Source organism: Heterobasidion irregulare, assembly GCF_000320585.1.
Source record: "Heterobasidion irregulare TC 32-1 unplaced genomic scaffold scaffold_03, whole genome shotgun sequence".
NCBI lineage: Eukaryota > Fungi > Basidiomycota > Agaricomycetes > Russulales > Bondarzewiaceae > Heterobasidion > Heterobasidion irregulare.
Window position 1 is genome coordinate 519281 of NW_009258199.1, and position 26180 is coordinate 545460.

The window sequence follows — 26180 nt, forward strand, 5'->3', positions numbered from 1 at the left end:
GCGAGGTTCCGGAGGATACTACGGGGTGGTTGAGAAGGGGTCCGAGCGAGGTACAAATGCAAACCGAAGGAGAGGTGAGAGACTGGATGCAAAACACCGATCGCGCAGGAGATGATCTTTATGAAGAATTTTGATTCTGTTACAGATAAATACTGTGCACAGGCTACTTAGAGATTTGCGTTCTGAACAATGTGGCGGGCTGGAACCGCGGGAGGTGCCCTATCGATGCACACAATTCAAAGCTGAGACGAATATATTATGAGATCTGATGGATTCACCTCTCTGGAAAGCCTTTCCGAGTCCTTCATGCATCATGTCCTATCATGTCGCGCTGTGTGCCCGAGGACTTTGAGTCAGTCAGAGCAAGTGAGGAACATGCCGTGACAATCATGGTGACGGGTCGCGCCGTCACTGCAGGTCACAGCCCCGCAACACCACGTATAGCAGTCGTTCACTGAGCCTGTAAGGTACGACAACAGCATTTCGGGATTGATTTTTGACACTATGGTGAGCAGATTGCGAGCCAACCATTATTTTTCTGAATCAAAGCTTACTAACTACACTAGGTCGTACTTGCAGCGTCAATATGCACGAAGGGCGGGAAGGGTAGGCACTATCTATCACATTTACACATTTATGGACTAACAATGGATGCATTTCGTCCCACCAGCTATCATTTCACGACAGTTCCGCGAGATGTCGCGGACACGCATTGAATCTCTCCTCGCCTCGTTTCCCAAATTGATCCCGCCGAATACCCAGCACACTTCCGTCGAAACCACGGATGTCCGTTACGTATACCAGCCGCTGGAGGACCTGTACATCGTTCTCATCACGAACAAAGCTTCAAACATACTGCAAGACATAGAGACGCTGCACCTCTTCGCTCGCGTCGCCTCAGACATGTGCAGAAGCGCAGACCAGCGCGAGATCCTCAAAAACTCGTTCGAGCTCGTCGGTGCCTTTGATGAGATCGTGAGCCTGGGCTTCAGGGAACAGGTCAACGTCATGCAGATCAGAAGTGTTCTCGAGATGGAGAGTCACGAGGAGAAGATTCAGGATATCATTGCCCGCGTATGTCATCTCTGAATATGGCCCACCGCTCGCGTCTGACTTCGTTCGCAGAACAAGGAAGCGGAAGCGAAGGAGGAGCTCAAGCGCAGAGCAAAGCAGCTCGAGATGCAGCGCCGCGAGCAGCAGAGACGCACAGCTGCAGGCGGGGGTGGAGGCGGAGGCAGCTACCTCGGCGGCGGACCGACTGGATATTCTCCCGTGCCCCAACGCTTCGACACTCCTTCTGCTGTCCCTATCCGCAAGTCCTCACCAGCCCCCTCTTCCGTGCGCGCGCCCGCCTTCAAAGGCAGCGGCATGAAACTAGGGAGTAAGAAGACAAAACAAGCAGAGCTTCTGGATGCGCTGGGCGGCGAGGCCCTGCTTTCGGAAGACATGTCCGTGCCCACTACGCCTGCCGTTGCATCGGCCCCTGATCTCGGGGTGACGAAGGCTCCAAGAGGGAGCCTCCCTGCTGTCACACCCGGAAGGTAAGCATCGCGCCATCGTCGCTCTACCTATCAGTCTTCATAATCAATCTTGGCATAGCATCCATATCATTACAAAAGAGAACATCACGCTAGCCCTCTCGCGGGAGGGCGGCCTCGAGTCCCTGGAGGTCAAGGGAGACATGAATCTCCGCGTTTCGGAGGCGGATCTGTCTCGCGTCAAAGTCGTCCTGCTCCCCCCACCTTCCGATTTTGGCTCCGAGCTCCAGTTCAAGCAACACCCAAATGTGGGCAAGTTCGCCGCGAACAAGGAACGTGTGATTGCCCTGAAAGATCCCGCGCGAGGATTCCCAGTCAACCAGTCGCTCGCTGTGCTCAAGTGGCGGTACTCGGGCAAGGACGAGAGTTACGTCCCTCTATCTAGTGCGCCATCTCTGTCCTTATTGCGCCCGAAAATTGAAGAGCTGACAAGCATGTGTGCCTCGCAGTTAACTGCTGGCCGACGCCTTCAAATGACGGGACGTGCGACGTGAACATCGAGTACGAGCTCGAAAACGAGGGTCTCACGCTCTACGACCTCGTCATCTCAATTCCGCTCCCGTGAGTCCGATTCTCATCCCGCACCGCCCTCCCATCTCCTATTTCGCACAACACTTGAATCATCTCACACCCTCTGAATCATTTCATTTTGAATCAATGATCGATCTAGAGCGGGCTCGTACCCCACCGTGTCTTCGCACTCAGGCGAGTGGCAGCTGAACCCCTCGACCCACTCGCTCGACTGGTCCGTTCCGCTGGTCTCTGCGGAGGACCGGTCGGGCGCGATGGAGTTCTCCGTCAGCGGAGATGATGTCGGCGCCTTCTTCCCTGTCCGCGTCTCGTTCGTCGGCCAGGGCAATTCTGTCGGCGTCCGAGTGGCGTCCATCTCGCGCGTGGACAACGGCGAGGAGGTCGAGTTCTCGGAGGACGCCATCGTTACAACGGACGAGTATTTGGTAGTCTGAGGGTGTAGCAGTCTAGACTTTGTGTACGGTTTCCGTTCTCGGAAAATATTCAATTTATGGTATCAATATTATCCTGACGTGTGACCCGCCTTTACCCGCCTTTGGCTATCTTGCTTTCTCTTTCGTCTCACTATCATTGAGTACGCTGTCCTAAGACCTTCATCAGCAATGAGTCATTAATCAGTTCTTGATGTGTTGTGATAGACGATCCGGTGAGCGGCACTGTGTAGACGGATCACAATGAAATAATCGAAAGCGTTGAGACGATCAAGCCAACGCTTGTAAACAGTTGTCAAACAGATCAACTTGTATAAACCGCATTCTCATTAAACGGACGCGACAAGGGATATATCTTGGGGAGTTATATACAGCGTTGAGTACCAATTAGTTAGAACAACCAAGAGGGCCACAGCAGCTAATAACTGTTATTGTAAGATCCGGGAACAGTACACCATAGGGAAGATAGCCAGAAGTAAAACACTCGACTGCGGATGGAAGTGCCGATGGCGAGGAAGGGTAAAAAAGTGGTATCATCATCGTCGACAGCGAGAAATTGAAACCGTCGAGAGAATCAGTACTCTCCCTCTTCCTCGGCCTCTACGGTATCCAGGCCAACTTCTTCGTAGTCTTTCTCGAGCGCGGCGAGGTCCTCGCGGGCCTCGGAGAACTCACCCTGTCGAAAGGCGTCAGGTCTAGGTCTCTGATGCGACGGAAGACCACATACCTCCTCCATACCCTCCCCGACATACCAGTGGACGAACGCGCGCTTTGAGTACATGAGATCGAATTTGTGGTCTGTGGAACAATCAGCATGTCGTCAGAAGACAAAACACTTTAACCGCACCAAGACGCTTCCAGGCAGAAGCAATGGCCGTGGTGCTAAAAGTGCGAAACAAGTGTCAGAGGTCGCCCAGACAGCCAAAGAACAAAAGAAGGCGGACTTCGAAAGCATGGCCAAGCTCCGAGATGTCTTCGCAAGGTCGCCTCCGGGAACGGTGGAAGCAGGCTCGCTGCAAACACCAAGCTGCACAAAGATGACGTCAGTTCTCCAAAATTTTCATGGGCGCTAATTGCGACATGCCTTGAAACCAGTCTGAATCCAGTCAACGAACTGGATGGTTTTCTTCGTCTTGATGCTGGCGATAGCAGCGTTGGCGTCCTTTGGCACGACGTCACCACGGTACAGCAAGCAGCAGGCCACTATATGCGATCATGTCAGAGCCGGGCCACAGGCAGATGTTGTCAAGAAAAGCGCACTATATTTTCCTTCCCTGGGGTCGCATTTCACCTACAGCCCATCGTTGAGAATTTCAACAGGATTGAAAGATAAGTTAAGATCAAACTTGCCATCTGGTTACCAGCCTCGAAGCACGCGAGGGTCATCTCGGCAACAGTGTTACCCTCATGGTTAGCCTTGTCGGTCGAAAGCAGAGGAGAGTAGGTGGCAAGAGGGAAATGGATGCGCGGGAATCTATGAGAAACGATGAGTATTCATGATAGAAACGACGTAAACAAAAAGACACATACGGAACCAAATTCGTCTGGAACTCGTTCAGGTCGACGTTGAGAGATCCATCGAAACGGAGCGAGACGGTGACGGACGAGACGACTTGGGCGATCAGCCTGTTCAAGTTGGTGAAGCTGGGCTGGGACACGTTGAGCCTCTTTTTGCAGATATCATAGATTGCTTCGTTATCGACCTAAAGAGATGACGTGGTCAGTTTGGTCGAGTCATAGGTGCCATCAACACGAGGCGTAAATAATTATAGACGGAAGGCATACCATGAAGGAACAATCCGAATGCTCGAGCGTCGTGTGGGTCGTGAGGACGGAGTTGTAGGGCTCGACAACGGAGCTAGACAGCTGTGGTGCGGGGTAGACACAGAACTCAAGCTTAGACTTCTTTCCGTATTCCGTCGCGAGGCGTTCCAGGAGGAGGGCACCGAACCCAGACCCAGTTCCGCCACCGAACGAGTGGAAGACGAAGAAGCCCTGGAGGCCGTTAGTGTTGTCTGTAAGACGGCGAAGCTTTTCCATGGCGGGGTCGATGAGCTCCTTGCCGACGGTGTAGTGTCCACGTGCATCTATCGAAGAAGTGATGAGCAAGGATCTCGAATGGAGAAAAAGCGGGATATGCACAGTTGTTCGCAGCGTCCTCTTTTCCTGTCAGCATTGTTTCCGGGTGGAAAAGTGATCGATAGGTGCCAGTCTTGACCTCGTCGATAACACCTGGCTCCAAGTCGATGTAGAGAGAGCGCGGGACATACTTGCCGGAGCCCGTCTCGGAAAAGAAAGTTGACAAACCATCGCCCGCGCGCGAGACCTGCGCTTTGTCGATGAAGCGACCGTCAGGCTACATACAAGTATATAAGCAACAATTTTTTCTATCGCAGCGCCGCAAGAGGACGAGAAACATACAGTCAAACCGTGCTCGATTGTGTAGAGTTCCCCTGTTGGAAGTGCGTCGTCAGAGAGGAAACGGATTGATCGCGAGGAACGACGAGGGCAAGAATACTCACAGCAGGCGTTTCCAATCTGGACACCGGCCTGGCCAACATGGATGGAGATGACTTCACGCATTGTGGGTGGTTTTTGGGAGTGACGGTGTTGATCCTGAGTAAGGCGGGACGCGTCCCAAAACAGCGCCACCGAACGCGCTCAAATATGGGCCGACAGCCACGCGACCGCTTGCCTCCGGGGTCCTCTTCGGGACCCCTCGGGCAGAAGCGGGCCCGTGGACACCTCACCATCCAGTGCAACTCCTCCGGGTCCATGCCGTTCCAACCATTAACCACGGCCGGAGTCTCTCCTGTGTGACTCACGTCTAAGTTACCCACACTCATTTGTCTGTGTTGCATGATTCCTTGGAACAGTGATGTCCAGATTCATATCCAGCTCAATGTTGGGTATAACATGGCAGATGGAGGACCATTTGTAGGTGTGACATTGTCATTTTGTATTCATTGAAATTTTGTTCCAAAGTAGGCAGAGGGAATCACCTTACAAAGGCTTTTGCCTAGTAAAAGGAATCAAATATATAATGGTTCATGCTGTCAATATTCCTATTTTCAGACTTATTCATGTCAACAATTTATTGTTTGACCACTGTGATTAGTTGACAGATTGTGTTGGCTTCAAATCTAAAAGAATGAGCATGCCAATGTATTGTTGAGATATTTACTCACTGGCCATAACCAAATCTATGCCTTTGCTTCTGGATCCCAGTCATTTGTTTAAGAACAAAATCAAAATGAGCTTATGATAGTAATGTCATGTTGAGGTATTGACTCCCACCTGCCATATAAAGAGGCATTTTTGCTGCTCTGCTTACATGTCACCTATTCTCCAGCTTTTAGGTTCCTTGTCTATGTTTGTAGGCTCTATGCCATCAATGATCAATCACCAACACATTGAGCACAACACTCAGTGCAGGTCTAGTACTACCTATGGGTGGTGTGTAGTACATCACTCTTCAATGGAGTGTGGCCTACAATCACATCACTAGGACATTGGCCAATAGCTGTCACTTGATGACGAGGTCAATGTGAGTACCAGTATTACGAATGGGTCCTGGCAAATTAAAGGGCCTGCTTGTTCTCCTCGAGGTCCACCTTGCAGTAGTGTATTACTTCCATCCGTGTCATACTTACACCATGTGAGATTATGTAGTATGTCTGTTTTCGAGCACCTGTCCATGACTCGAAACAATTAAGCTGGTGCAGACACGAGTTCGACTCGTTTTCACGCTCCACCATGCAGGACGCCTGCAGGGAAACACGAGGCGCGCACGGGCCAAGTGGTGGAGGATGTACGTGGGAATATTTGTCAGCGAGAGGTATAGCGCCTTGCCCTTAGCCCTTGCCTCTACGTCGTCCCATTCGTTTAGTCTCATCTGCTTCCTCAATGTAAGTATTGCTCGCCGTCTTCATTGTCTGTGGGTCGAAAAGACACGCTCATCCCTCTTTTTCTATAGCTTCGTCTCGAGTTGAAAATGCGTGAAGTCATCTCCGTTCATGTTGGTCAGGCTGGTGTTCAGATCGGCAATGCCTGCTGTAAGTTCGCTGCTTTGATACAAAGCATACCTCCTGTGCGCCGATGAGTCGAAAACGACGTGTCGATCTGCGCTCCCACTTGATGCACGTGCTCGTCTGGGGTATTGGCTGACAATTGGGTCTCGCAGGGGAACTTTACACCGTCGAGCACGGTCTGAGCGTGAGTACTCAGCTAGATGACGCTTCCATTGCACATACCGACAGGATGTATGCAGCCTGACGGCCGTTTGGTCGATGCTCCATCCTCCCACAGTGCTGATGGCTTCAGCACTTTCTTCTCCGAGACGTCGTCGGGCAAGTATGTGCCCCGATCACTCTACATCGATCTCGAGCCGAACGTCATCGATGAGGTTCGCAACGGGACGTACCGAAGTCTCTTCCACCCCGAGACCATGATCACTGGCAAAGAGGATGCGGCCAGCAACTGTAGGTCAAATTCTATTATCCGCATCTTCGCATGTTGACTTGCTCTAGATGCTCGCGGTCACTATACCATCGGGAAGGAACAGATTGATGTCGTTATGGACAAGCTCCGTCGCTTGGCCGACAACTGCAGTGGCTTGCAGGGCTTCTTTGTCTTCCATTCGTTCGGCGGTGGAACTGGCTCAGGTCTTGGTGCGCTTATCCTTGAGCGCCTTTCCACCGACTACGGCAAGAAGTCCAAGCTCGAGTTCAGTGTATACCCCGCACCTACACTCGCGAATTCCGTTGTCGAGCCGTACAACTCCGTTCTCACGACGCACACGACGCTCGAGCATTCCGACTGCTCGTTCATGGTTTGCCGCTTCCTCATCTCATGTCTGGCATCAACAAATGACAAATGTCGATGCGCAGGTTGACAACGAAGCTATCTACGATATCTGCAAGAAGAGCCTGAACATCTCTTCGCCAAGCTTCACCAACCTGAATCGACTCATCGCTCAAGTTGTCTCGTCAATCACGGCTTCTCTTCGTTTCGACGGCTCTCTGAATGTTGACCTTAACGAATTCCAGACGAACCTTGTACCGTAAGTCTGGTTAATCATTTGAAGGTAGCTATATCTAATATATATTCCTTAGCTTCCCTCGCATCCATTTCCCTCTTGCTACCTTCGCACCCATTCTCTCAGCGGAGAAGGCTCACCACGAGCAGAACTCTGTTGCGGACATGACCTTTTCGTGCTTCGAGACTGGCAACCAAATGGTGAAGTGCGACCCTCGTGAGGGCAAGTACAGTACGTGTATCCTATATTTCGGCCGCATACAATTCTTTGTCTCATCCCGATCTTGCAGTGGCTTGCGCTCTGTTGTACCGTGGTGATGTCGTTCCCAAGGACGTCAACGCTGCCGTTGCCATCATCAAGACAAAGCGGACCATTCAATTTGTTGACTGGTGCCCTACCGGCTTCAAGCTCGGTATATGCAACGAGGCGCCTGCTCACATTCCTGGTGGCGACCTTGCCAAGGTTTCGCGGAGCATGTGCATGCTCTCTAACACGACTGCTATTTCGAGTGCATGGAGTCGACTTGACCACAAGTTCGACCTTTTGTACTCGAAACGTGCGTTTGTGCACTGGTACGTCGGTGAGGGCATGGAGGAGGGTGAGTTCTCCGAGGCTCGTGAGGATCTTGCCGCTCTCGAAAAGGACTACGAGGAGGTCGGCATCGACTCTGCGGATGTTGAGGAGGCTGGCGAATACTGAGTGTATCGCTGTCTTGTTGGCTGCCTATCGTACTTTCGTGGTTTCAGTATCGTTAACTTCCTCTGGTCTTTCATTGTTTGGCCTCACGACCTGCCTAATCATGTTTTTTCTTCATTCGTCTTAACGACTTTCACGTCATGGATATCCCACTGTTTTTCTTTACCCCACTGCAATCATTCCCTTGCCTCTTTACAATAATTATATCGCATACCACTGCAATGTGACGTTCGAGATGTTCTTGTCATGGATTGTTCGTGTCCCGACAATGAAGCGTTTTTCAGTTCGAACCACTGCCACAGTCAGTCGTCAAGTCGATGCCACTGGTCGATACACGCCTGTGGTAACCCCGAACATCCCACCTCTACAAACACGACAGCGACATATCTTTCGGACTTCACCCCGACGATCATCTAATCAACGAAACAAATGAGAGAAGTAATTTCTGTTCATGTCGGGCAGGCCGGTGTTCAGATCGGCAACGCTTGTTGTGCGTATGACTTCGATCGTTTATTAGCCGAGTTACCTCAGACTTCAGTTTTGGGCAAACTGACGACCTGGCTCTATTTCTGACAGGGGAATTGTACACTATTGAACATGGGCTGAGCGTGCGCCAAGCTTTTGTTACCGGTTCTATACTATGACTGATCTATCTGCGCGAACAGCCAGATGGTCGTGTCACTGAGGGCTCTACCGCGAGCGATAGCGGTTTCTCGACGTTCTTCTCCGAGACAGGCTCGGGGAAGTATGTACCGCGCTCGTTGTACGTCGACTTGGAACCTGGTGTCATTGACGCCGTAAAAATGGGCACGTATCGCTCGCTGTTCCATCCAGAGACTATGCTTACGGGAAAGGAGGACGCTGCGAACAACTGTGAGTCCCGTTTTTCGTTTGTTCGGGTTTTGCTCCACGCATGTGCTTATACGTTTACCTGCTCGTAAGATGCTCGGGGACATTACACGGTCGGGAAGGAGCTCATTGATCCTGCGATGGACAAGCTCCGTCGTCTTGCGGATAACTGCAGCGGTCTGCAGGGCTTCTTCGTCTTCCACTCATTCGGGGGCGGAACGGGGTCTGGCTTCGGCGCGCTGATGCTTGAACGCCTGTCGACGGACTATGGGAAGAAGTCGAAGCTCGAGTTCTGCGTGTATCCTGCCCCGCAGCTGTCCAGCTCCGTGGTCGAGCCATACAACTCGGTGTTGACGACGCACACGACGTTGGAACACTCGGACTGCTCTTTCATGGTGCGTTGGCTATTTTATAATCGGGTGCTTCCGGTGCAGTGGTGACAAACGTCGATGTTGTTGTACGTGTATAGGTCGACAATGAGGCCATTTATGATATCTGCAAGAAGAAACTCAGCGTGTCACTACCGAGCTTCACGAACCTGAACCGACTCATCGCGCAAGTCGTGTCCTCTGTCACTGCGTCTCTCCGCTTCGACGGCTCTTTGAATGTCGACTTGAACGAGTTTCAGACCAACCTTGTCCCGTATGTCCGGTTCTCGTCCCACACTGTAGGCGCCCTTGCTCACGTTCTGACCTATTGCAGATTCCCTCGTATTCATTTCCCGTTGGCTACCTACTCGCCGCTGCTCGCGACTGACAAGGCCGGTCACGAGCAGAATTCCGTCTCTGAAATGACTTTCTCGTGTTTCGAGACTGGAAATCAAATGGTATGTGCGGAGAGCCACGCTTTTCATAAGCAAGCAGACTAACACTATATCTCAAATTTAGGTCAAATGCGACCCCAAAGACGGAAAATATAGTACGCACCCGAACCTGCTCTTCTATCAATCCTTCTCCCAATCTGACCGTAGATGAACAGTGGCCTGCTGCTTGCTTTACCGCGGAGATGTCGTTCCCAAGGATGTGACAGCAGCCGTTGCTGCCATTAAGACCAAGCGAACTATTCAGTTCGTTGACTGGTGCCCCACGGGTTTCAAGGTCTGTTCCATTCTGTGTTCACTCTTTCGTGGTTCATAAATTGTATGTGTACATAGCTCGGTATCTGTAACGAGCCTGCTTCTGTTGTCCCTGGTGGCGACCTGGCGAAGGCCAGCAGGAGTCTGTGCATGCTCTCAAAGTAAATTGTTCTCTCCAATCAGACCCGTGCCGCTATCTAACTTTTTTCTCCTACAGCACGACAGCCATCGCATCTGCATGGAACCGCCTGGGCATGTACCACCGTTTCGTGTATTGCGCTGTATTGCTGACTCGCTTATTCTTTGTAGACCACAAGTTTGACCTTATGTACTCGAAACGCGCATTTGTTCACTGGTACGTCGGCGAAGGTATGGAAGAGGTAAGTTGCTAGTTTGGCACCTAGCCGGCTATCTCTGATCGGTATGTTCTCAGGGCGAGTTCTCTGAGGCGCGCGAGGATCTCGCTGCACTCGAGAAAGATTATGAAGAGGTCGGCATCGATTCCGTAGAGGCCGAGGAAGAAGATGGCGAATACTAGGCGAAACATCTCCATAATCTACCTATTGAATATTTATATCTAACTTCAGCGCTACCCTTCGTCGTGTTCGTATCTTCTGAAATAATCCCTTCGATTGCCTCCAGTCAGACAACCCTAAGATAGGGTAGAGGTTATGTGACGTCACAGCTAGATCTGTCCAGTAGATCTCATCGACTCAACACGTCTTTCCCATTCTGCTGCAACGCACCTACTATCACCTTCCTTTCCTCCCTCTTCAAACCCATTATATTCTCGACATTCGTTTCATTCTATGACCGTCAGCACCACCTCTGCTGCTGTGCATATTACTCCTGGCCAGTTTACCTCCTGTTTCAAATGGTCATATTCACCTGGCTGATGTCAGATGTAATTCGCAGTCGTCCTCAAGACCTTTCTTGAACATTATAAAAGGAAAACCAAGAAATTGAGGGAGGGCCATTCAGGGCAAGAGGTGGCGACGGACGATATCCTGTTTGATGAGTGCGTCTCAACACCTTGTTACTACCAAATTGGCAATGTTATTCAACCGAAGTTGCAGAGCCTTTCATATCGTCCAGGCATTTATCCAGCTCGGGACCCAAAACACTATAGAGTCCCTACAAGCATTGTGAGCAGCTTGAATTTCGTCTGACTCGCCACCGTCCTTTCGGATTTTTCCACCTTTCAATCTATACAGGAAAGGCTGGCTCAATGTCATTCACAAATTCCATGGTAGCAGGCGTAGCTCATATGCTTCGAATCTGTCTTGAGCCGATGGATGAGCTCTTGACGCACCATAGTGACTATTTATCAAAAAACTCATGTTCTTTATTCTCTGCCAGCACGAACACACATATACCCGCTCCATTCTGGACAGCCGTAGTGCCCGTCATGGTTTCTCTTTCCTCTTGCAACCGAGCTGCAGACCTCCTCATCGACTGGTTTGGTCCTGAGGAGCTCAAGAGAGTCGTTGGTGGCGAACGATGGTGGCAAGTCCGTGGCATGGACGGCATAGCGTCTGAATGGATCACGGAGGGTCGCTTTTTGGATGATGCGGAGGTTGCTGGCGATGGCGAGAAATTGAGTGATGACGAAGAGACCATTAAGAAGATGGAGAAACTGGAGACCGTCATGGTGCGTGCATCCGAAATCTGGATCTTGATTAGTAAAATCAGTTAGACCGGTCAATACTACCGTCACAGCTCTATGTTCACGGAGGTAAGTCTTTGCTGATCTGTAGGGTATCCGGTTTCTTAGACTTGCTCTTAGGTGCCTATTTCTGGGGCTCGATCAGTACATCAAATCTCTCTCTATATGATTTGTATCTCATTCTATAAGCAGATACACATCGTTATCAAATCATTCGCTTCGGTATGAGTATCTCAGTTGTACTTTTCCGTCTAACTTATTCAGAATGCCCACAGCACACAAGATCAAAGGACGAGCCTTTGCCGTAAACTATCGGTAGGCGATATACGTTTTATGTTACCATCCTTGAAAGTCAAACATTTATATTTCCTAACGTCCAGCAAAGCTCCCCAGTACCCATGGCCGTGTCCTCTTCACGATGTTCTTGCGGCTTGTAAGAGTCACGCTTTCGTTCGTTTGCACCTTGAACACACAAAAACATTGTTTCAGATTTCTATCTCATCAGTCCACCACCTGGAGCTGCCCACAAACCTGTTTCACCGTCCAAGATCACCTTCGCAGGTGATTCAGCAGGAGGTGCTCTATGTATCACCGCTTTGACCGTACTACGCGACATGGGCATCCCATTACCTGCTGGCGCTGTGCTCATAAGCCCCTGGGTCGACTTGACTCACAGCTTTCCCAGCGTCATGTCCAACACCCATAGCGTGCGTGCCTAATCCCTATGCATGATACAAACTCTCCAATATATGCCATAGGATATCATCCCACCGCATGGGTTTGTTCATAAACCATCCACTACTTGGCCCGTTGAGCCAATTGCAAACGGGAGTAATCGCATCCGCGTTACGGATACGAAGACAAACCCGCCGCCTGGGCCTGGCCATGCTGATACTCTCTCACCGACTCCGCATCGGATGTGCGCGGAACATAACGCCATGAGGAGCGCGAAGGAAGAGGGAAAGGGAGTCCAGGAGATGAGAGAGGAAGAACAAGATAGGCACGATGGGGTGCAGAGCCAGAATGAGATGTTGAAGCATATGTCAATCAGTGAGTCGCAGAACGAAGTGGGCGAGGAGAGGGAGTCAGGCATCCGGAGAAACGAAGAACTCGATGCAAGTGACGGAGCTGCTGTGAGAAATGAGAGTAGTGGCGATCCTTCTTTGCGTACGGAGGATATAAGTAGGTGGGAGCCCAAACCGCCGAAGGTGCTCATGAAGGACCCCGATACAATCCCGCTCGAGATCCGATCACAAATTCAGCAATACGCTACCAACGAGTAAGCCTGCTGTTTCCATTACTATCACTTGATCGCTGATGGCGCGTTCAGACAACTCACCCACCCACTTGTGTCACCCATCCTGCAGGGCTCGCTAGGCAACCTGTGTCCGTTGTACATCATAGCAGGCGATGGCGAGGTTTTGCGAGACGAGATCATATATTTTGCTCATCGGGCTGCGCACCCAGATGAGTATCCGGTGAGGCAGGGTGTGTTGATGGAGGGCAGGCGACAAAAGGAAAATGTGAAGAAATTCACAATGCCCACCAAGGTGGAGGCTCTCTCTCCTCGTCGTGTCTGCTTGCTCACCTTGTCTTGTATTGCTCTTCAGGTTCATCTGCAGGTATACGACGGTAAAAACCCATGTCATCCTGAAGGTGTGTTTGATATGCTGACTGCTGATCATGCCTCAGGAATGCCGCATGTTCTCACTGTCTTCATTTTCACGGACTGTGTATGTTTGATCAATTTCTTTTGTGCTGTGCTATGCTTATATTCTGAATAGGCAAGATATGCTTACCAGTCGATTGCCAAATTCATCAAGCATGTCACTTGCCATTCCTCCGAGCATCTTGCCCGTAACCCTTTTCCTGAATTGCACCGTCCGCAGCCTGACGCCCAGGCGGACGGGTATGCGTCGGATGACACATCTAGCAGTGAAGACGAACGCCAACGCAGAGGGCGGAAAGCTACAAGATCAAGATGGGTCAGTGCTAGACATAAGGTGGCCGGAGAGAAAGAGATATCTCAACACGAGGCGAAGTTGTTCAAAGAGAACGAGGAAGTTGTCACTCAGGAAGTGAAGAGAAACGAAGCGGACAAACTTCCAGGTTTCTCTGGAATCTTAGAGGATTCGTTTAGTATGGAGGGTTCTGAGGTGTGTCTACGGTCACTGGTATGAATTATTGCTTACTGACCAGGATACAGGATATACCCCATGTCCTCATGATTCGCGAGCGAGTGGATCTTTTGGGACATGTGCGGCCAATGGAACCGAAAGACGAAGTCTCAGCGTTGCAATTGCGTCCAAGCGAGGTTGGTGTGATCAAGGAAGATCCCGTTCGACGATGGCTCGCTGGTCAGGAAAAGATAGACCGGAAGTTCAAAAGGTCGGCAGAACGTGTCGTGAAGAAACGCAAGAAGCTAGAGGCGAAAGCGGAGAAAATGTTGGCTGATGCAAGAGACAAGGGCCTCGTTTTGCATGATGATGGAGGGAGGATTCAGGGAGACGTCCAACGAGCAGACAGAGGAGCGTCTAATCCATCGATAAGTTCCGTTGACAGTGAAAGAGTCATAGACAAGGACAGGCGATGGGGGCCGTTAGATCTAGAAGGCGAACGCCCCCCGCCTAGCGCGATCGCAAAGAGGCGTGACACAGTAGGTTGCCCTTTCCGTTGCCTTAACGTTTTCTGACAAACTCATTGCTTAGCCCGAAGCTCTTGCCTTGCTCAAGAAGAGCATATACCACACAGCGCCAGTGACCCATATGACGGTGCCCAAGATGAAGCGTATGCAGCTTGTGCGGGCTACTTTCGACCCGAACGACCATCCAGTGAGGGCCCCAAGACAGTCTGTATCCGAGCAGCAGGTCCGTACACATATAATCCCTGCGCACGGCTTGTCGATATGGAACTCGATAGTGGTGTAAGTGCCAGAAGATACGCTCTTTTGACACTGATCACTCATGCATGTATCGTAGACTTTTCACGAAAAAGAGCGCGAAGAAGGCAATGAGAGGAAAGCAGCAAGCTGTGGACGCAATTGAGCGCACTGTTAGAGGCTCCCATTCTCGTGCTAGTGGATCTCAGCCTCAAGCGACTTCGGAGAATAATCGTGAGGGAAGTTGAGCACTTCCCAAGCCCGGCGTCTGATCCGTGGACTTATTACTCCATTCCTCGGGACATTACTTGGATACATACTTGGTAACGGACAAAACACTATGGACACTTACTATGGGGTCTCCTTTGGGATTTTTACACTGTCTCTATTACTCCATTTCAATATTTTTGCCAGATATCATGGCCGACGTCCTGACTATGACATCCGGGAAGAGGATGCATCCAGATGAAGGTCGCCAAGCCGCACTCGTTCTCGAATGCAAATCAAGAAGAACTACAGTACAAATACACATCCTGACACACGACTTAATCCAAACTAGATACTTTTTCACGTTCGACCAATCACTTTATCATTCAGAAATTTGATCAATAGCTTGATCATGTCCACCTCTGAGACTGTGCCATTGTCCACCTGAGCGGGTTTTTCCATCACTCCTTTCGCCTTCTCCATCAGAGCCTTCAACTCCCCCGCCATCTCACCCGTCATACCCCTCCTCAATCTCTCCGCGAGACCTGACGACTCTCTCCGCATGCGTCCATCTCCGGCGTCCTCCATCTCGGCATCCCCTGCACCGGCCGCACCACCACCGCCCTCGAACAGCTCAGGTTTGGCTAACCATGCACCGAGCTGCGTTGTCGCGTAGAAGAGTACCACGTCAAGGTTGCGGCGCGTTGTACGAACTGCCTCGCCCACATCCAGAGGATGCTCGCCAGGTGTCGACAAAGGCATGAGGGACTGGCCCGCTGGTCTTGTAGCCAAATGACCAAGGACATCGAGAGTGTAGTTCCCAAGTTCAAGTAGCGTCCCCATAGAAGCGGGTTCTCCGAGAACCACCTTAGAATGCTGCAAGCAGATAGTCAATACAAAATGCTGGGGAACAAACAAGGAAAATACGACTTACCGGAACCACCAAGGCTATACGAGTGGGCATATCTTCAGTCTCACCTCTCAGGACCATGTCCGACTCGCTGATTGCAATCAAGGTACAAACAATGTTGCTGGTGAGCTTGAACAGCCTGTGAACTAGTTGAGCCAGAAAGGGTTTCCTAACCGGATCGACTATCTCAGAGAAAGCCATCGAAGTCTCGTGGCTATCTCTGTCTAGTTGCGCCCGTTCTTCAGCGGTGACAGGTTCGAGCAAGCTAGCGAGTTGATTGGGATGTGTCAGGGCATAATTGAGCTGCTGTAACAGGAGCAGAACATTTGAACTGAAGGCCGACAATATTTTCTCGGTTGATGCCCTTCTGTTGGTCGACGAAGGTAGTGTGGTCGCAATGGCATAGAAGAGGCCAATGACACGCTCCATTTCCTCAACGAAAGGTAACGAAAGGGGGTCAGCGATGGTCCACGACAACGCCCGTGCTATCTGGTTTCCATATAGCTGCACAAAGCCACTGGCCTCAGCGTCGAAGAAATGCTTTTGCATCCCTAGAGCAGTGATGATGCCAGAGACGACCGAGAGCATGGCACAGTATGCCTGATGTGCAGGATTCCGTTCGCCAGGCAGTTCCGGAAGAGAGACGTCCACTCGGCCAGAGCTGATGGCTGAGCTGATGCTGTTATTGGTGTAGGCGACCAACAGCCCATCGCTCGCCAATCGCTCCGCAGGAGTCTGCAGGCTAGCAAAGGCGACGTGGAACATGAGAACGTGAGGCGCATACAAAGGCTGCTTCCTGGCGCTGATGAGGGACAAGCTAGACAGTCCCGTCAAGTCGATTTGTGTATAAAGAGCAAGGCTGGCACGAATCACGTCTGTTTCCTGGCAGCGCGTCAGCCAATGCGTCGTGGACGGGTTGATATCGTTCCGCGTGCACTGCTCAAATACAACCACCAGTAACTCCATATCCAAATCCAGATCAACGTCGAGTCGACTCTGTGCCGCATGGAAGACGAAGCGTAAGGAGTCGATCACGAAGATCATGGTGGAATCTATCATCGATGCGATGCACAGTCGACGGTCCGCATTAAGTACCTTCGGACGTACCGCAAGATTCCTGCATTGCTTTGCGCAGAAATAGATGATCTGGAGGAGTGTACGGTGGAATGGTGTAGTGACGGCGCCGCGGACGGATTTGACTGGAGACTGTGGCTCATTTACAACGATTTCGTGCACATGGTTCACTAGCTGCATCAAGGACTGGACCTCCTTTTCAGACTCGGTGGCAGAGAACCAGGCCAATTCAACCAAGGCCAGTAGCAGTGACAGGCGCACCCCGTGGATCTTGGACATGAGATTGCCAGGCCGCTTCTCCACAGCTATAGTTTTCGAGACCGTGGCAGCCAAGGAAAGGATCGTCGGACGGAGACCAGCATTTCCCTTCAAGAATGGCGCCACCTTCTGCAGTAAGAATTGCCACGACTCACCCAACTCGGTCTGCACATGCGCGAGGGAGAGGTTCAAATTTATCGAGAGCAGATCATGCAAGGTACCCTCCACTCTTCCTGCGACTGCCTCTTCGTAGTTCCTCTCGATAGGGCCTATTCGGGCTTGAAGAACGACCGAGGCAAAGGCGAAGTCTTCTCCCAGCTCGCGTTCTCCAAGGAGCGAGCGGGATTCCAACTGCGCTAGCGACAGACATGGGAAATATTCTTTCGCCTTGACTTCAAAGCCGTCGTAGAGACTTGGATCGTACGAGTTCATGGTCGCCTCCTGAAGATGATTGGCGAGTTGTTCCTCCTGTTTGAATATACCTGCAATCGACTGGTAACTCTGCGGGCTGGGCGGAGCTTGTGTATTCTGTGATGGAAGGTCCATGTTGACATCCAAAGCTATGATGCGAATTGCATGGGCTTTCGCAAGGACACGATGGGAGTGGGTGAATACGGCATCATGAAGAGCCGAGCGCGCGAGACCCTCGTCTAGGGCAGATCCATAGCTCCGGTATTCCGGTACTGGTGGCACATCCCTCCGCACAATTTCCGCTAGCTGTTGCCAGAATTCCGCGCTTTCACGGGTGGTCTTCAGGACAACCTTGTGTTCCAACCCACGAGTCCATATAGCAGCTAAGAATGCAAGGATGCTAGACAAAACCGCGGGATTGACATCCCATAGTTCTTCTCCAGTGTTGAGCCCCTCTCGCGCAGCTTGTAAAGCGCTGAACCTTTTCTTCTCCGGTGTATCAGTTTTGAGATCTCCTTTGAACTTGAGATCTGAGATCTGGAAACGGCCAGTGACGAACAGGTTACCCAACGCAGGCTCTTTTTCGACTGCCAAAGTCATGAACCGCCAGACGGCAAGCCGAACTTCGAGGCTGCGGTAAGGATCCCGCACGACACGGACAAAAGACGAGATGGTGGTCTCCGGATCAGAGAGGTGGCCAACAATGGTCGGCGAGGAGGAGGATGCGGATAGGGACGAACAGAGAGCGTACAAAAGCCGAGCGGCTTCGAGAGCTACCTGGGAAGCAGGATCTGGGTCGACAACGAACGTAGCCAGGACATCAAGAGGGTCAGCCTTGGACCGGCTGACGTTGACCACCCCGCCGCCCCCAGCACGGGAACACAGTGCCTGCTCCAACAAGCAAGGCCCAGCATTCGTATACAACCTTTGTTTGTACGTCAGACAGAGTCGAATCACCCGAATATGTGATTGTAGGACAAGATAGAGACCTGTCGTATCCCCGTGACGAGCGGAGGCGGTTATATGGCGCAAGATGGCTCCTGAAGTGGCGATAGCAGAGATGAGGGGGTTGATACTCGACGTGGTGGCTTTCAGGACTAGCGCTTCGAAAATCGCATGGCTGATCGACATCAAGGGTCCCTCTGGTCCACTCGGAGGGATCTGGTCGAGAATATCGCCATAAAGTGACGACACCATCCTTCCGACTGCGAATCTGTTGCCGAGCTGGGCGTACTTCCAACCGACATGCTCAAGCCAGATCTCGGTATGCACGAAGCGCAGTGCACGCATCAGCACCTCTTCCTTCAACTGCGCTCTTCGCGCCCCAGGAGTCGACAATAAGACCGAGGAAGACACGTCGGCAAACATCGCCTTCACGAAACGAAGCAGTTCCTTGGTGATCGAATAGGAGCCGGACGAGCGCTCGGCAGCAAGAACAGCAGAAGAACCGCCGCCACGTCGATTAGTATCGAATATGGCACTCGATGAACGCACAAACAGCCAAATATCGTCTGCACACGTAGGCAGCACCATAAGTGATGACACCAAGCCTAGAGCAGATGCGATGAGATCCATTTGTTCCGTTGTACGAGACTGTGCAACAGAGCGTGCCAATGCATCTTCGAGAACAAGCATAACCAGCTGGACAAGATTAGGCGACTCAGCATCACCATTGATCGCGTCCAAAATCTGACTGGTCAAGTTGGCATCCTCTTGAATGACACTGCGGAATAGGTCAAGGATGTTGGTGATGGTGCTCATGTCGGTTTCTGGACTGATGTCGACCCCGATGGCTTGCAACGTGAGTACAGTGGGCGGCTGTTGTCCTGCGCGGTGTGATGTGGCGTGGAAGGATGAATATGAGGTCGTGGCCACTGGCAATAGTCGTGCACGTTGCGTGTACGCTACCAGCACCTCCTTGAGAAGTTTCCAGCCTGAATGCTCGTGCTGCCAAGCCACAATCATATATTCTCCGCCATCCTGACTCAACAAGCGCCCTACAGTTTTGGGGGGCAAGATACTACCGCCAGGCAATTTGAGAGGGCGCAGGTTGATATATGTCGGGCCAGTAGATGTCGAGGAACCATATCGCTCTGGGACTTTCTCGTACAAGGCGTGTGGACCCACACATGCGCTAGCGGGCATCATCTGGGTGTATGTGGGTATCGTGTCCAAGAAAACAGACACGTGCTGCGCACAGATCATGCGTATCGGACTGTAGGTCTCTGCAAACCGTCCAGTGTCTCCTGATCGATCTGAGTCCACGTTGAGAGGATCGGTGCTCATGAAACCATACCCAGTCAGAGATCGCAGAAGCCGGACGAGTGGCTGAATCTGAATAGGGAAGCGTGATCGTGCAACGTCAAGGATGGCCCGTCGTGAGAGGCGGATAGCATAATCAGACTGCCAATATTGTTGGCAGATGAAGACGACTGAATCAACTTCGCCTCGAGCGAAGAGAGCGACCCACACTTCTATGATCGTCTCAAATCCCGGTATTAGCTCTAAAGGGACTACATCCAGAAGCCCAGTCACCAATCCTGCGGTGTGGTGTCTTAGTGAACATCAATTTTGAATGGCGCAAGATATCTACCTTTCATCACGGATCGGTATGCCACAGAGTTTGGGTCTGTGATGGCCGAGTTGGATTGCCATGCGATAGACGTCGAAAACAGTGGAGTGGTCGTCAAAAAGGCTAAAAGGAGGTTGAACAGTCCGACTTCTGGATCTAAACATCGCTCCAACATTGATTTGTAGACAGGCTCTCGATGTGTGAAATATGGGCGTGCCGGGTGGGGGTCGAGGGATTCGAAGAAAGGACGATATGAGGATGGGCATTCCTGCAATGCAACTGTCGTCTCAAGTCGCCATAGTACGAGGACCCATGATGCGTAGATGGGAGCAAAATAAGTATCTTCGTTAGAGACAACTAATTCATGTATCTTTCGAAGTGATGCGGGCGAAGAGAAGTACACATGCTCGTCGGAGGGGTTATCTGAGACTTCAACGGTTCCGTCGACAGCGATAGCCTCGAGCTCTAAAATAGAGATCATGAGAAGAGTCCAAAGACCTGCGCAATCCTGCTGCAACCTGGTACCTTCTTCGTCGAGAAGTAGCGAACCGTTCTGTTGTGCCGATCCGAGGTTGGTGCCGTACCCTATACTGAAGATTTGGAGTACCACTTCTCCTTCGCGAGGAACATAGCTCCACATCAACCAAAACAAAAGCTCCAGAAATACTAAATGATCTCTGACAAGCTCTTTTGCCCACGCCGAAGACATACGTGGGTCGCCTGAGATGTCGTCGGGTGGCGACGAGTGGATGCGCTGTTTGATCTCTGAAAGGACGCCCAGGACGAACGCTGTTGGTTGGGAGATGATTTCGGGGAGGAGTCGCGTAGAGGGGTCGTGGAAAAAGAGGACGTTGCTTTCGTTCGCGCGGAGGAGAGTGACGAGGATGCGGAACAAGCAGCGCCGTTCTGCGTAGTAGAACGGGGCGAAGCCTTCAATGATATCTTCTACCAGCGAGCCTCCGGGTTTCAGGTCAGGTAGTCCAACGTTGTAGATGAATGAGCGGAGCAGAACTAACGCCTCCACTTCGTCTATGTCGAACTTTTTGCTAATGCTTAGAGCAACATCCTTGAGGTCTGGAGGAACACTCATAGCGCTCCCATCGCGAAGGGTCACGGTGCCACTGTCAAATGACTTGCGCGAGACTGTATTCGGGCGTCCGAAGGTATTCTGGAAGTCCTTGAAGCCCTCGAGACGAGGTTTGAGCATCTCCTCTAAGCTCTCTTCGGTGGCACCTCCTTCATATCCAGAGACGAGAAGATGGAGTTGCTTGTACGTCCTGATTAAAGAAACGCGGGTGAGCAGTAAGCATATCGTTCAAGGACAAAAACATACACGTCGACCAGGGGGGATAATTTTGAGGACTCTGCGGAGGACATGATAGTAGTGGGCAGGCGCGTTCTGCAAGCGCATCCGAGACGCGTCAAAGGCCAACCCTTGTTTGGCTCACTTGAACTTCAGCATGACCTTCTCTCCATCTTCTGCTTGCAACGGCTGATGCTTCCACCTCTGCGTGCTTTCTGATCTACGACTGGCTCCGGTCGGTATCTTTGTCTTTGAAACATATCCGAATTTTCTATCGTCCTGTAGGATCTGCAGCTGAACGCCAGGAGCTGCCAGGAGTGATCCCTATTCACCATGCCGCCAAGGAGACGCCCCCAGTTCACACAGGAGAACATTGACCAACAGCTGCAACAAATACATCTCCTCGATCCTTCATCTTCCTCAGAGAACCTTGAGCAGTTAGGGCCAATAATCAAGCAGATTCATCAGAACCGTCAGCAAGACGCTTACCTGCGGACACTCCAGACACTCATCGACGGGAAGGACGCCGAAATTGAAGCAATATGCGGAGACAACTACCAGGATTTCATCTCTTCTGTGTCTAATATGTTCACTCTCAAGTCGTACACGACCAATCTCAGGGACAAGATTACCACTCTCGATTCTAGCGTCTCTCAGGTCGGCCGCGGTCTTGCAGAGAAGAAGCGGGCGCTCTTGCAGTCCAAGAAGACTGCAGCTAACCTCGACGAGGCCATCGATAATCTCCAGGCCTGCTTGCGCGTGCTTGACGTCGTGGATCGGGTTGGGGACATGGTGAAGGAGGCTAAATATTGGAGCGCACTGAGGGTCTGTTCTTCCTCGGTGTAGTCTCGTCACTTCCTTGTTCTTATAAATATATTACATTATTAGTCTCTGGAAGACATTCAAACGATGCCTCCGACGTCGTTGTCGCAGACGCCCCTATTCCAGCACCTTCTCACATCGTTGCCGTCGTTGCGAGGTCAGATCAAGGATGCCGTGACGGCATCTACTAAGCAGTGGTTGCTTGAGATCCGAAATATCAGCGCCCAGGTAGGCAGGAGCGCGCTCGAAGCCATGGAGTATCGAACAAAGCGGTGGAAATCGCGCCGAGAGAAAGATCCTATGCTGAGATTGACTCGCGTCGGCAGCGCCGTGGAAACTGTAGCCTTCGAAAAGACAGAATGTAGGCTTCATCCTCTCTTGGTTTAATGAGATAGGACTGATCATATTTGCAGACAATGTCCTCGAGAACCTTCAGGTTGACTTCAAGCCGCTGTACCAAAGTATCCACATATACACTACCCTAGACTCCATCGACGAATTGCGGAAGTCGTATCAAGCAGACCGAAAGGTATATATTATGATCACTAGATAACTTAATCTCTCTCATCTTGAATAGGCGCAATCAGATTTAATTCTGCCCAGTCCTCTCCAGCTATCCCAACTGGTCCCACTTACCGAAGAAGTGACTGGTTTCTTCATCGTCGAAGCTCATGTTTTGAGCACAACGGCATCGTTCAGGTCAGAGCGCGACGTCGAAGAGTTGTGGGACGCGCTTGTGGCGCGGCTCACTGGTGCCGTGGACTATGCACTCAAGAATGAATCTGACCCGGAAGGATTCTTACGAGCCAAAGAGGACCTGATGGCTTTCATCATCACCTTGGAGGTAAGATTCATCGATCGTCCTGCAATAAATGACGAGTGTGACATATCTTGCCTAGACGTATTCTTACTCCACCCAATCGCTTCACTCCTTTGTCCTGCTCCTTTTCGAAAGGTATGCAATGATGCTGGAGAAACAGTTCAGCAAGCGATTTAAGGACGTAAGCATTCCTTTTATTTCTAATTTCATCATCTATATATATTGTTCCGTGTTCAGATTATGGTCCAAGACGACTATCTGCCTATGCACGTTGACACAGCAGTGGAGAAAGATGCTGTACTCAAGATGGTATGGCTGAACAAAGCGGAGCAAGATCAGCTGGTTCAGTGCGTATCACGTTTCTTTCTTTTCCAGCGATCTTACGCTGATCATTCGCTCAAAGAGTGCCGACACCGCTCAATTTCCCGTGGTCCCAGAGTTTCTACCTCTGCTCTCAGGATGTGCGTCCCATCTTTCATATACTTTGGCCACTTCAACATCAACTGCCACCTCAACTCAGATTCGAAGCTTCGTGCAACGTTTCTACCAGTTCATCGAGGGGGTCTCGCAACATCACCGAAATGTTGACGAGTTGTTAAGCAAAGTACCAACCATTTTCCATCGAGTCTAGCACTTTGTTAATGAACGAACCATAGTCCCTAGATACTATCCTCTCTAATCATGTCAGTGACAGCATTGGAGACCGTCTGGCCAAAACGTCCACCCTTTCACAAGTGGCACAAATCGTCACCAACCTTGAACACTTCGAAGTTGCATGCTCAGAGCTGGAACGCTCCCTGACCAGTCTTCGGTACGTCTCGACCTCCTCCCACACCCGGTCCCAATCACCCACACGTCTCCCAGCTCTGTCCAAAGAGGCGGCACCATCCGCCTCACGGCTGCTCCCTCCTTCGCAAACACGCTCACGCGCGCCCTGGCGCGCATCAGCGAGCTCATCACGTCCAAGCTGGACGACTTTTTCGAGCTATCCGAGTACGACTGGACGCCAGCCGCGCGCGAGGACGCACCGAGCATGTACCTCTACGAGCTCGTCAACTGGCTCACGACCGTCGTCGACTCGCTGGTCATCAAAGAGACGTACAAAGAGGACGCCTATCGCGGCGCCGTGTCCTACATCGCGCAGTGCTTGATGGTGCGTCCTAGTAAACCTGGGGAGCGCGATCCCCCGATGCCGACATCGAAGCCAAGGCTGACTACTTTCGCTCTAGGACTTCTTGACGGATCGCAACATTCCGATGATGAACGAGAATGCGATCTCCAACATCCTCATCGACGTCGAGTTCCTAGAAGACCAGTTCAAGACCAGCGGGCGTTCGCACCTGATCACCGTCTTCGGCGAGCTGCGCTCCGTAAGGCCACGCCTCTGTCCAATTTTTCTCTAGCTGACGATACCGTCTCTCACGCAGACGACATCTATCGTCCTCACCAACACCGTTTCGGAATACCTCGTCCCCGCGAACCGCCAAGCTTCCTACAGCAACGTCAGGCCGAAACGCCTCCAAGCGCTCTTGGAGAAGCTCGCCAAATACGGGGGTTCGTGCAGAGACAACCGGTCGAGAGAGTTGGGCGAGAAGCGCAGGAAGGAAGCCGATGCGGTGGGGCGTCTGTTCCCTGGAGAAAGTCGGTAGCCTTCGAGATCGTGCGGACTGACCTTGGACTGTTTTTTTTGTACTGCACGTTCCGTGTCAATTGTTGATGCCAACCCGTGAGGCTGCATGTAAGCCCTCGAAGGAATACGCGTCTTCGATTTTATAGAAATCATTGGGCCGCGGTACAGATGTACACGAAGAGTTTAAAAGCTTTGTTAGGAAAGGGAGGACTCCGTGGGACGACAAGAAGAAAAAGGGCCAAGAGACAGGTAATAAGAGGGAAGATAAGGACAGCAGGGCGTGAATGGCAAGTATGACGGAGGCAGCGATGCGGTGCACGTTTTTTCGTTATCGTGAGGGATCATAATATGTGTATGACAAGACACTAAGCAAGGACCCAGGACGAACACGAACGAAACTACAGAGACTCCTTACACCCGCCGCTTGATGTTCGCGCTCAGCCACTCAAGTCCCTCGTACAAGCCATCACCGCTCGTGGCGCACGCCGCCTGTATATTACGTGAATGAGTGATCAGAACATATTGGTCCTAAGCGGTGGCGCGGGGGCACTGACCTGGATATACCACGTCCTCTGCCTGAGTCCCTGGAGGCCCAGCTTGTCGGTGATTTCAGATGCGTTCATGGCGTTCGGGAGATCCTGCTTGTTTGCGAAAACGAGGAGGAGGGCATCCCGGAGCTCGTCCTCGTTCAGCATCCGCTGCAGCTCTTCCCGCGCCTCAGAAACACGCTCCCGATCGTTGGAGTCGACGACGAAAATGATGCCCTGGGTGTTCTGGAAGTCTAAAGGTGGAGAAACAGCGTGAGCGCTTGTTGCATTTGCGCATGTGCATATACGGGCGTAGAGTGGATAACGTACAATGTCTCCAAAGGGGACGGATCTTGTCCTGACCTCCGACATCCCACACGGTGAAAGAGATGTTCTTGTATTCAACGGTCTCGACGTTGAATCCTGTGCGCAAACGAAAGTGAGCGCCTAAAAAGGAAACACACGCTCGGAAAGACATACCAATTGTTGGGATGGTGGTGACGATTTCGCCTAGCTTCAACTTGTACAAGATTGTCGTCTTACCCGCTGCGTCGAGACCAACCTATTCCAGTATGAGATATGGCGGGCGAGCAGACCGGAGGAAAAAAAGGTTACCATGAGGATGCCTGAACGGAATGCCCATGTCAGAGAGGCACGATAGTTGGATCGATGGAGACGTACGCATTTCCTTCTTGCCGAAGAGGCCTGAGAGGAGACGAGAGACAGAGAGACCCATTGTGTGCTGAAGATTGGGGAGGAGAGAAGGAAAACGGGCGGGGACAGCGGTGGTGTAGAGCGGATTGTTGAGGAGAGCTGGACGTTGTCGACGGCTCTCTTTAGCTGTTGCGTGTAACCCGTGAGCGTCCTCAACTTCAGACTCCGCCAACCCCGACACACGCCATTTTGGCGCTCGCCGGCTCTCCACCCAAGACACGTCGCTCGCT

The 26180-nt window shown here is 51.5% G+C and overlaps 8 protein-coding genes across 8 annotated transcripts; 5 read left to right on the plus strand and 3 right to left on the minus strand.

Moving 5' to 3' along the window:
• Nucleotides 1-504: 504 nt before the first annotated feature.
• Nucleotides 505-2503, plus strand: HETIRDRAFT_415493 (uncharacterized protein; the record flags this gene model as incomplete). The annotated part of the gene is made up of 7 exons (XM_009545198.1): nt 505-507; nt 567-606; nt 671-1074; nt 1126-1541; nt 1600-1922; nt 1988-2099; nt 2209-2503. 7 exons carry the CDS (start codon nt 505-507, stop codon nt 2501-2503), a joined length of 1593 nt encoding a protein of 530 aa, XP_009543493.1.
• A 308-nt stretch (nt 2504-2811) lies between these two features.
• aTub3 (alpha 3 tubulin) lies at nt 2812-5119 on the minus strand. The gene is made up of 12 exons (XM_009545199.1): nt 5023-5119; nt 4922-4953; nt 4643-4856; nt 4286-4587; nt 4031-4203; nt 3851-3974; nt 3761-3791; nt 3585-3703; nt 3445-3527; nt 3348-3382; nt 3228-3298; nt 2812-3176 (listed from the first exon to the last, which is right to left on the minus strand). Exons 1-12 carry the CDS (start codon nt 5081-5083, stop codon nt 3075-3077), a joined length of 1347 nt encoding a protein of 448 aa, XP_009543494.1. The 5' UTR covers nt 5084-5119; the 3' UTR covers nt 2812-3074.
• Nucleotides 5120-6363: 1244 nt separating this feature from the next.
• aTub1 (alpha tubulin 1) lies at nt 6364-8526 on the plus strand. The gene is made up of 8 exons (XM_009544962.1): nt 6364-6408; nt 6477-6555; nt 6684-6715; nt 6771-6981; nt 7030-7331; nt 7390-7562; nt 7615-7769; nt 7828-8526. Exons 2-8 carry the CDS (start codon nt 6495-6497, stop codon nt 8235-8237), a joined length of 1344 nt encoding a protein of 447 aa, XP_009543257.1. The 5' UTR covers nt 6364-6408; nt 6477-6494; the 3' UTR covers nt 8238-8526.
• Nucleotides 8527-8635: 109 nt separating this feature from the next.
• Nucleotides 8636-10764, plus strand: atub2 (alpha tubulin 2). Its single transcript, XM_009545200.1, has 12 exons — nt 8636-8724; nt 8811-8842; nt 8900-9107; nt 9177-9478; nt 9553-9725; nt 9786-9909; nt 9971-10001; nt 10062-10180; nt 10237-10319; nt 10376-10410; nt 10468-10538; nt 10592-10764. The coding sequence occupies exons 1-12, from the start codon at nt 8664-8666 to the stop codon at nt 10694-10696; spliced, it is 1344 nt and encodes a 447-aa protein (XP_009543495.1). The 5' UTR covers nt 8636-8663; the 3' UTR covers nt 10697-10764.
• A 203-nt stretch (nt 10765-10967) lies between these two features.
• On the plus strand, nt 10968-15326 carry HETIRDRAFT_155154 (Esterase/Lipase; the record flags this gene model as incomplete). The annotated part of the gene is made up of 17 exons (XM_009545201.1): nt 10968-11010; nt 11074-11176; nt 11235-11303; nt 11518-11809; nt 11878-11893; nt 11945-11968; nt 12017-12046; nt 12314-12531; nt 12583-12989; nt 13011-13103; nt 13155-13374; nt 13435-13456; nt 13517-13557; nt 13609-13980; nt 14031-14480; nt 14533-14691; nt 14803-15326. 17 exons carry the CDS (start codon nt 10968-10970, stop codon nt 14866-14868), a joined length of 2625 nt encoding a protein of 874 aa, XP_009543496.1. The 3' UTR covers nt 14869-15326.
• HETIRDRAFT_380960 (uncharacterized protein) lies at nt 15196-21505 on the minus strand. The gene is made up of 4 exons (XM_009545202.1): nt 21468-21505; nt 20156-21411; nt 15844-20102; nt 15196-15785 (listed from the first exon to the last, which is right to left on the minus strand). Exons 2-4 carry the CDS (start codon nt 21339-21341, stop codon nt 15270-15272), a joined length of 5961 nt encoding a protein of 1986 aa, XP_009543497.1. The 5' UTR covers nt 21342-21411; nt 21468-21505; the 3' UTR covers nt 15196-15269.
• Nucleotides 21506-21770: 265 nt separating this feature from the next.
• HETIRDRAFT_443926 (uncharacterized protein) lies at nt 21771-24877 on the plus strand (the record flags this gene model as incomplete). Its single annotated transcript, XM_009545203.1, has 12 exons — nt 21771-22262; nt 22326-22620; nt 22673-22788; nt 22837-23103; nt 23159-23260; nt 23317-23426; nt 23483-23540; nt 23600-23683; nt 23736-23890; nt 23944-24232; nt 24309-24449; nt 24507-24877. The coding sequence occupies 12 exons, from the start codon at nt 21771-21773 to the stop codon at nt 24726-24728; spliced, it is 2331 nt and encodes a 776-aa protein (XP_009543498.1). The 3' UTR covers nt 24729-24877.
• On the minus strand, nt 24839-26064 carry HETIRDRAFT_438811 (uncharacterized protein). Its single transcript, XM_009545204.1, has 6 exons — nt 25918-26064; nt 25852-25862; nt 25717-25798; nt 25567-25659; nt 25264-25490; nt 24839-25198 (listed from the first exon to the last, which is right to left on the minus strand). The coding sequence occupies exons 1-6, from the start codon at nt 25970-25972 to the stop codon at nt 25121-25123; spliced, it is 546 nt and encodes a 181-aa protein (XP_009543499.1). The 5' UTR covers nt 25973-26064; the 3' UTR covers nt 24839-25120.
• Between the last annotated feature and the right edge of the window lie 116 nt (nt 26065-26180).

Excerpts from the sequence above, each read along its gene's own strand:
- aTub1 (XM_009544962.1), top strand. The coding sequence starts at position 6,495 with ATGCGTGAAGTCATCTCCGTTCATGTTGGTCAGGCTGGTGTTCAGATC. Across the intron at positions 7,332-7,389 it reads ATTCCGACTGCTCGTTCATG|GTTGACAACGAAGCTATCTA; the intron begins GTTTGCCGCTTC and ends GTCGATGCGCAG. Across the intron at positions 7,770-7,827 it reads CCCTCGTGAGGGCAAGTACA|TGGCTTGCGCTCTGTTGTAC; the intron begins GTACGTGTATCC and ends CCGATCTTGCAG.
- HETIRDRAFT_438811 (XM_009545204.1), bottom strand. The coding sequence starts at position 25,972 with ATGGGTCTCTCTGTCTCTCGTCTCCTCTCAGGCCTCTTCGGCAAGAAG. Across the intron at positions 25,660-25,716 it reads CACCACCATCCCAACAATTG|GATTCAACGTCGAGACCGTT; the intron begins GTATGTCTTTCC and ends GTTTGCGCACAG. Across the intron at positions 25,491-25,566 it reads CCGTCCCCTTTGGAGACATT|ACTTCCAGAACACCCAGGGC; the intron begins GTACGTTATCCA and ends CTCCACCTTTAG.
- HETIRDRAFT_380960 (XM_009545202.1), bottom strand. The coding sequence starts at position 21,341 with ATGCTCAAACCTCGTCTCGAGGGCTTCAAGGACTTCCAGAATACCTTC. Across the intron at positions 20,103-20,155 it reads ATACCGATCCGTGATGAAAG|GATTGGTGACTGGGCTTCTG; the intron begins GTAGATATCTTG and ends ACCACACCGCAG. Across the intron at positions 15,786-15,843 it reads GTATAGCCTTGGTGGTTCCG|CATTCTAAGGTGGTTCTCGG; the intron begins GTAAGTCGTATT and ends ATCTGCTTGCAG.
- aTub3 (XM_009545199.1), bottom strand. The coding sequence starts at position 5,083 with ATGCGTGAAGTCATCTCCATCCATGTTGGCCAGGCCGGTGTCCAGATT. Across the intron at positions 3,792-3,850 it reads TCGAGGCTGGTAACCAGATG|GTGAAATGCGACCCCAGGGA; the intron begins GCAAGTTTGATC and ends GATGGGCTGTAG. Across the intron at positions 3,528-3,584 it reads GGATTCAGACTGGTTTCAAG|CTTGGTGTTTGCAGCGAGCC; the intron begins GCATGTCGCAAT and ends ATCTTTGTGCAG.
- atub2 (XM_009545200.1), top strand. The coding sequence starts at position 8,664 with ATGAGAGAAGTAATTTCTGTTCATGTCGGGCAGGCCGGTGTTCAGATC. Across the intron at positions 9,108-9,176 it reads GGAGGACGCTGCGAACAACT|ATGCTCGGGGACATTACACG; the intron begins GTGAGTCCCGTT and ends CCTGCTCGTAAG. Across the intron at positions 9,726-9,785 it reads TTTCAGACCAACCTTGTCCC|ATTCCCTCGTATTCATTTCC; the intron begins GTATGTCCGGTT and ends GACCTATTGCAG.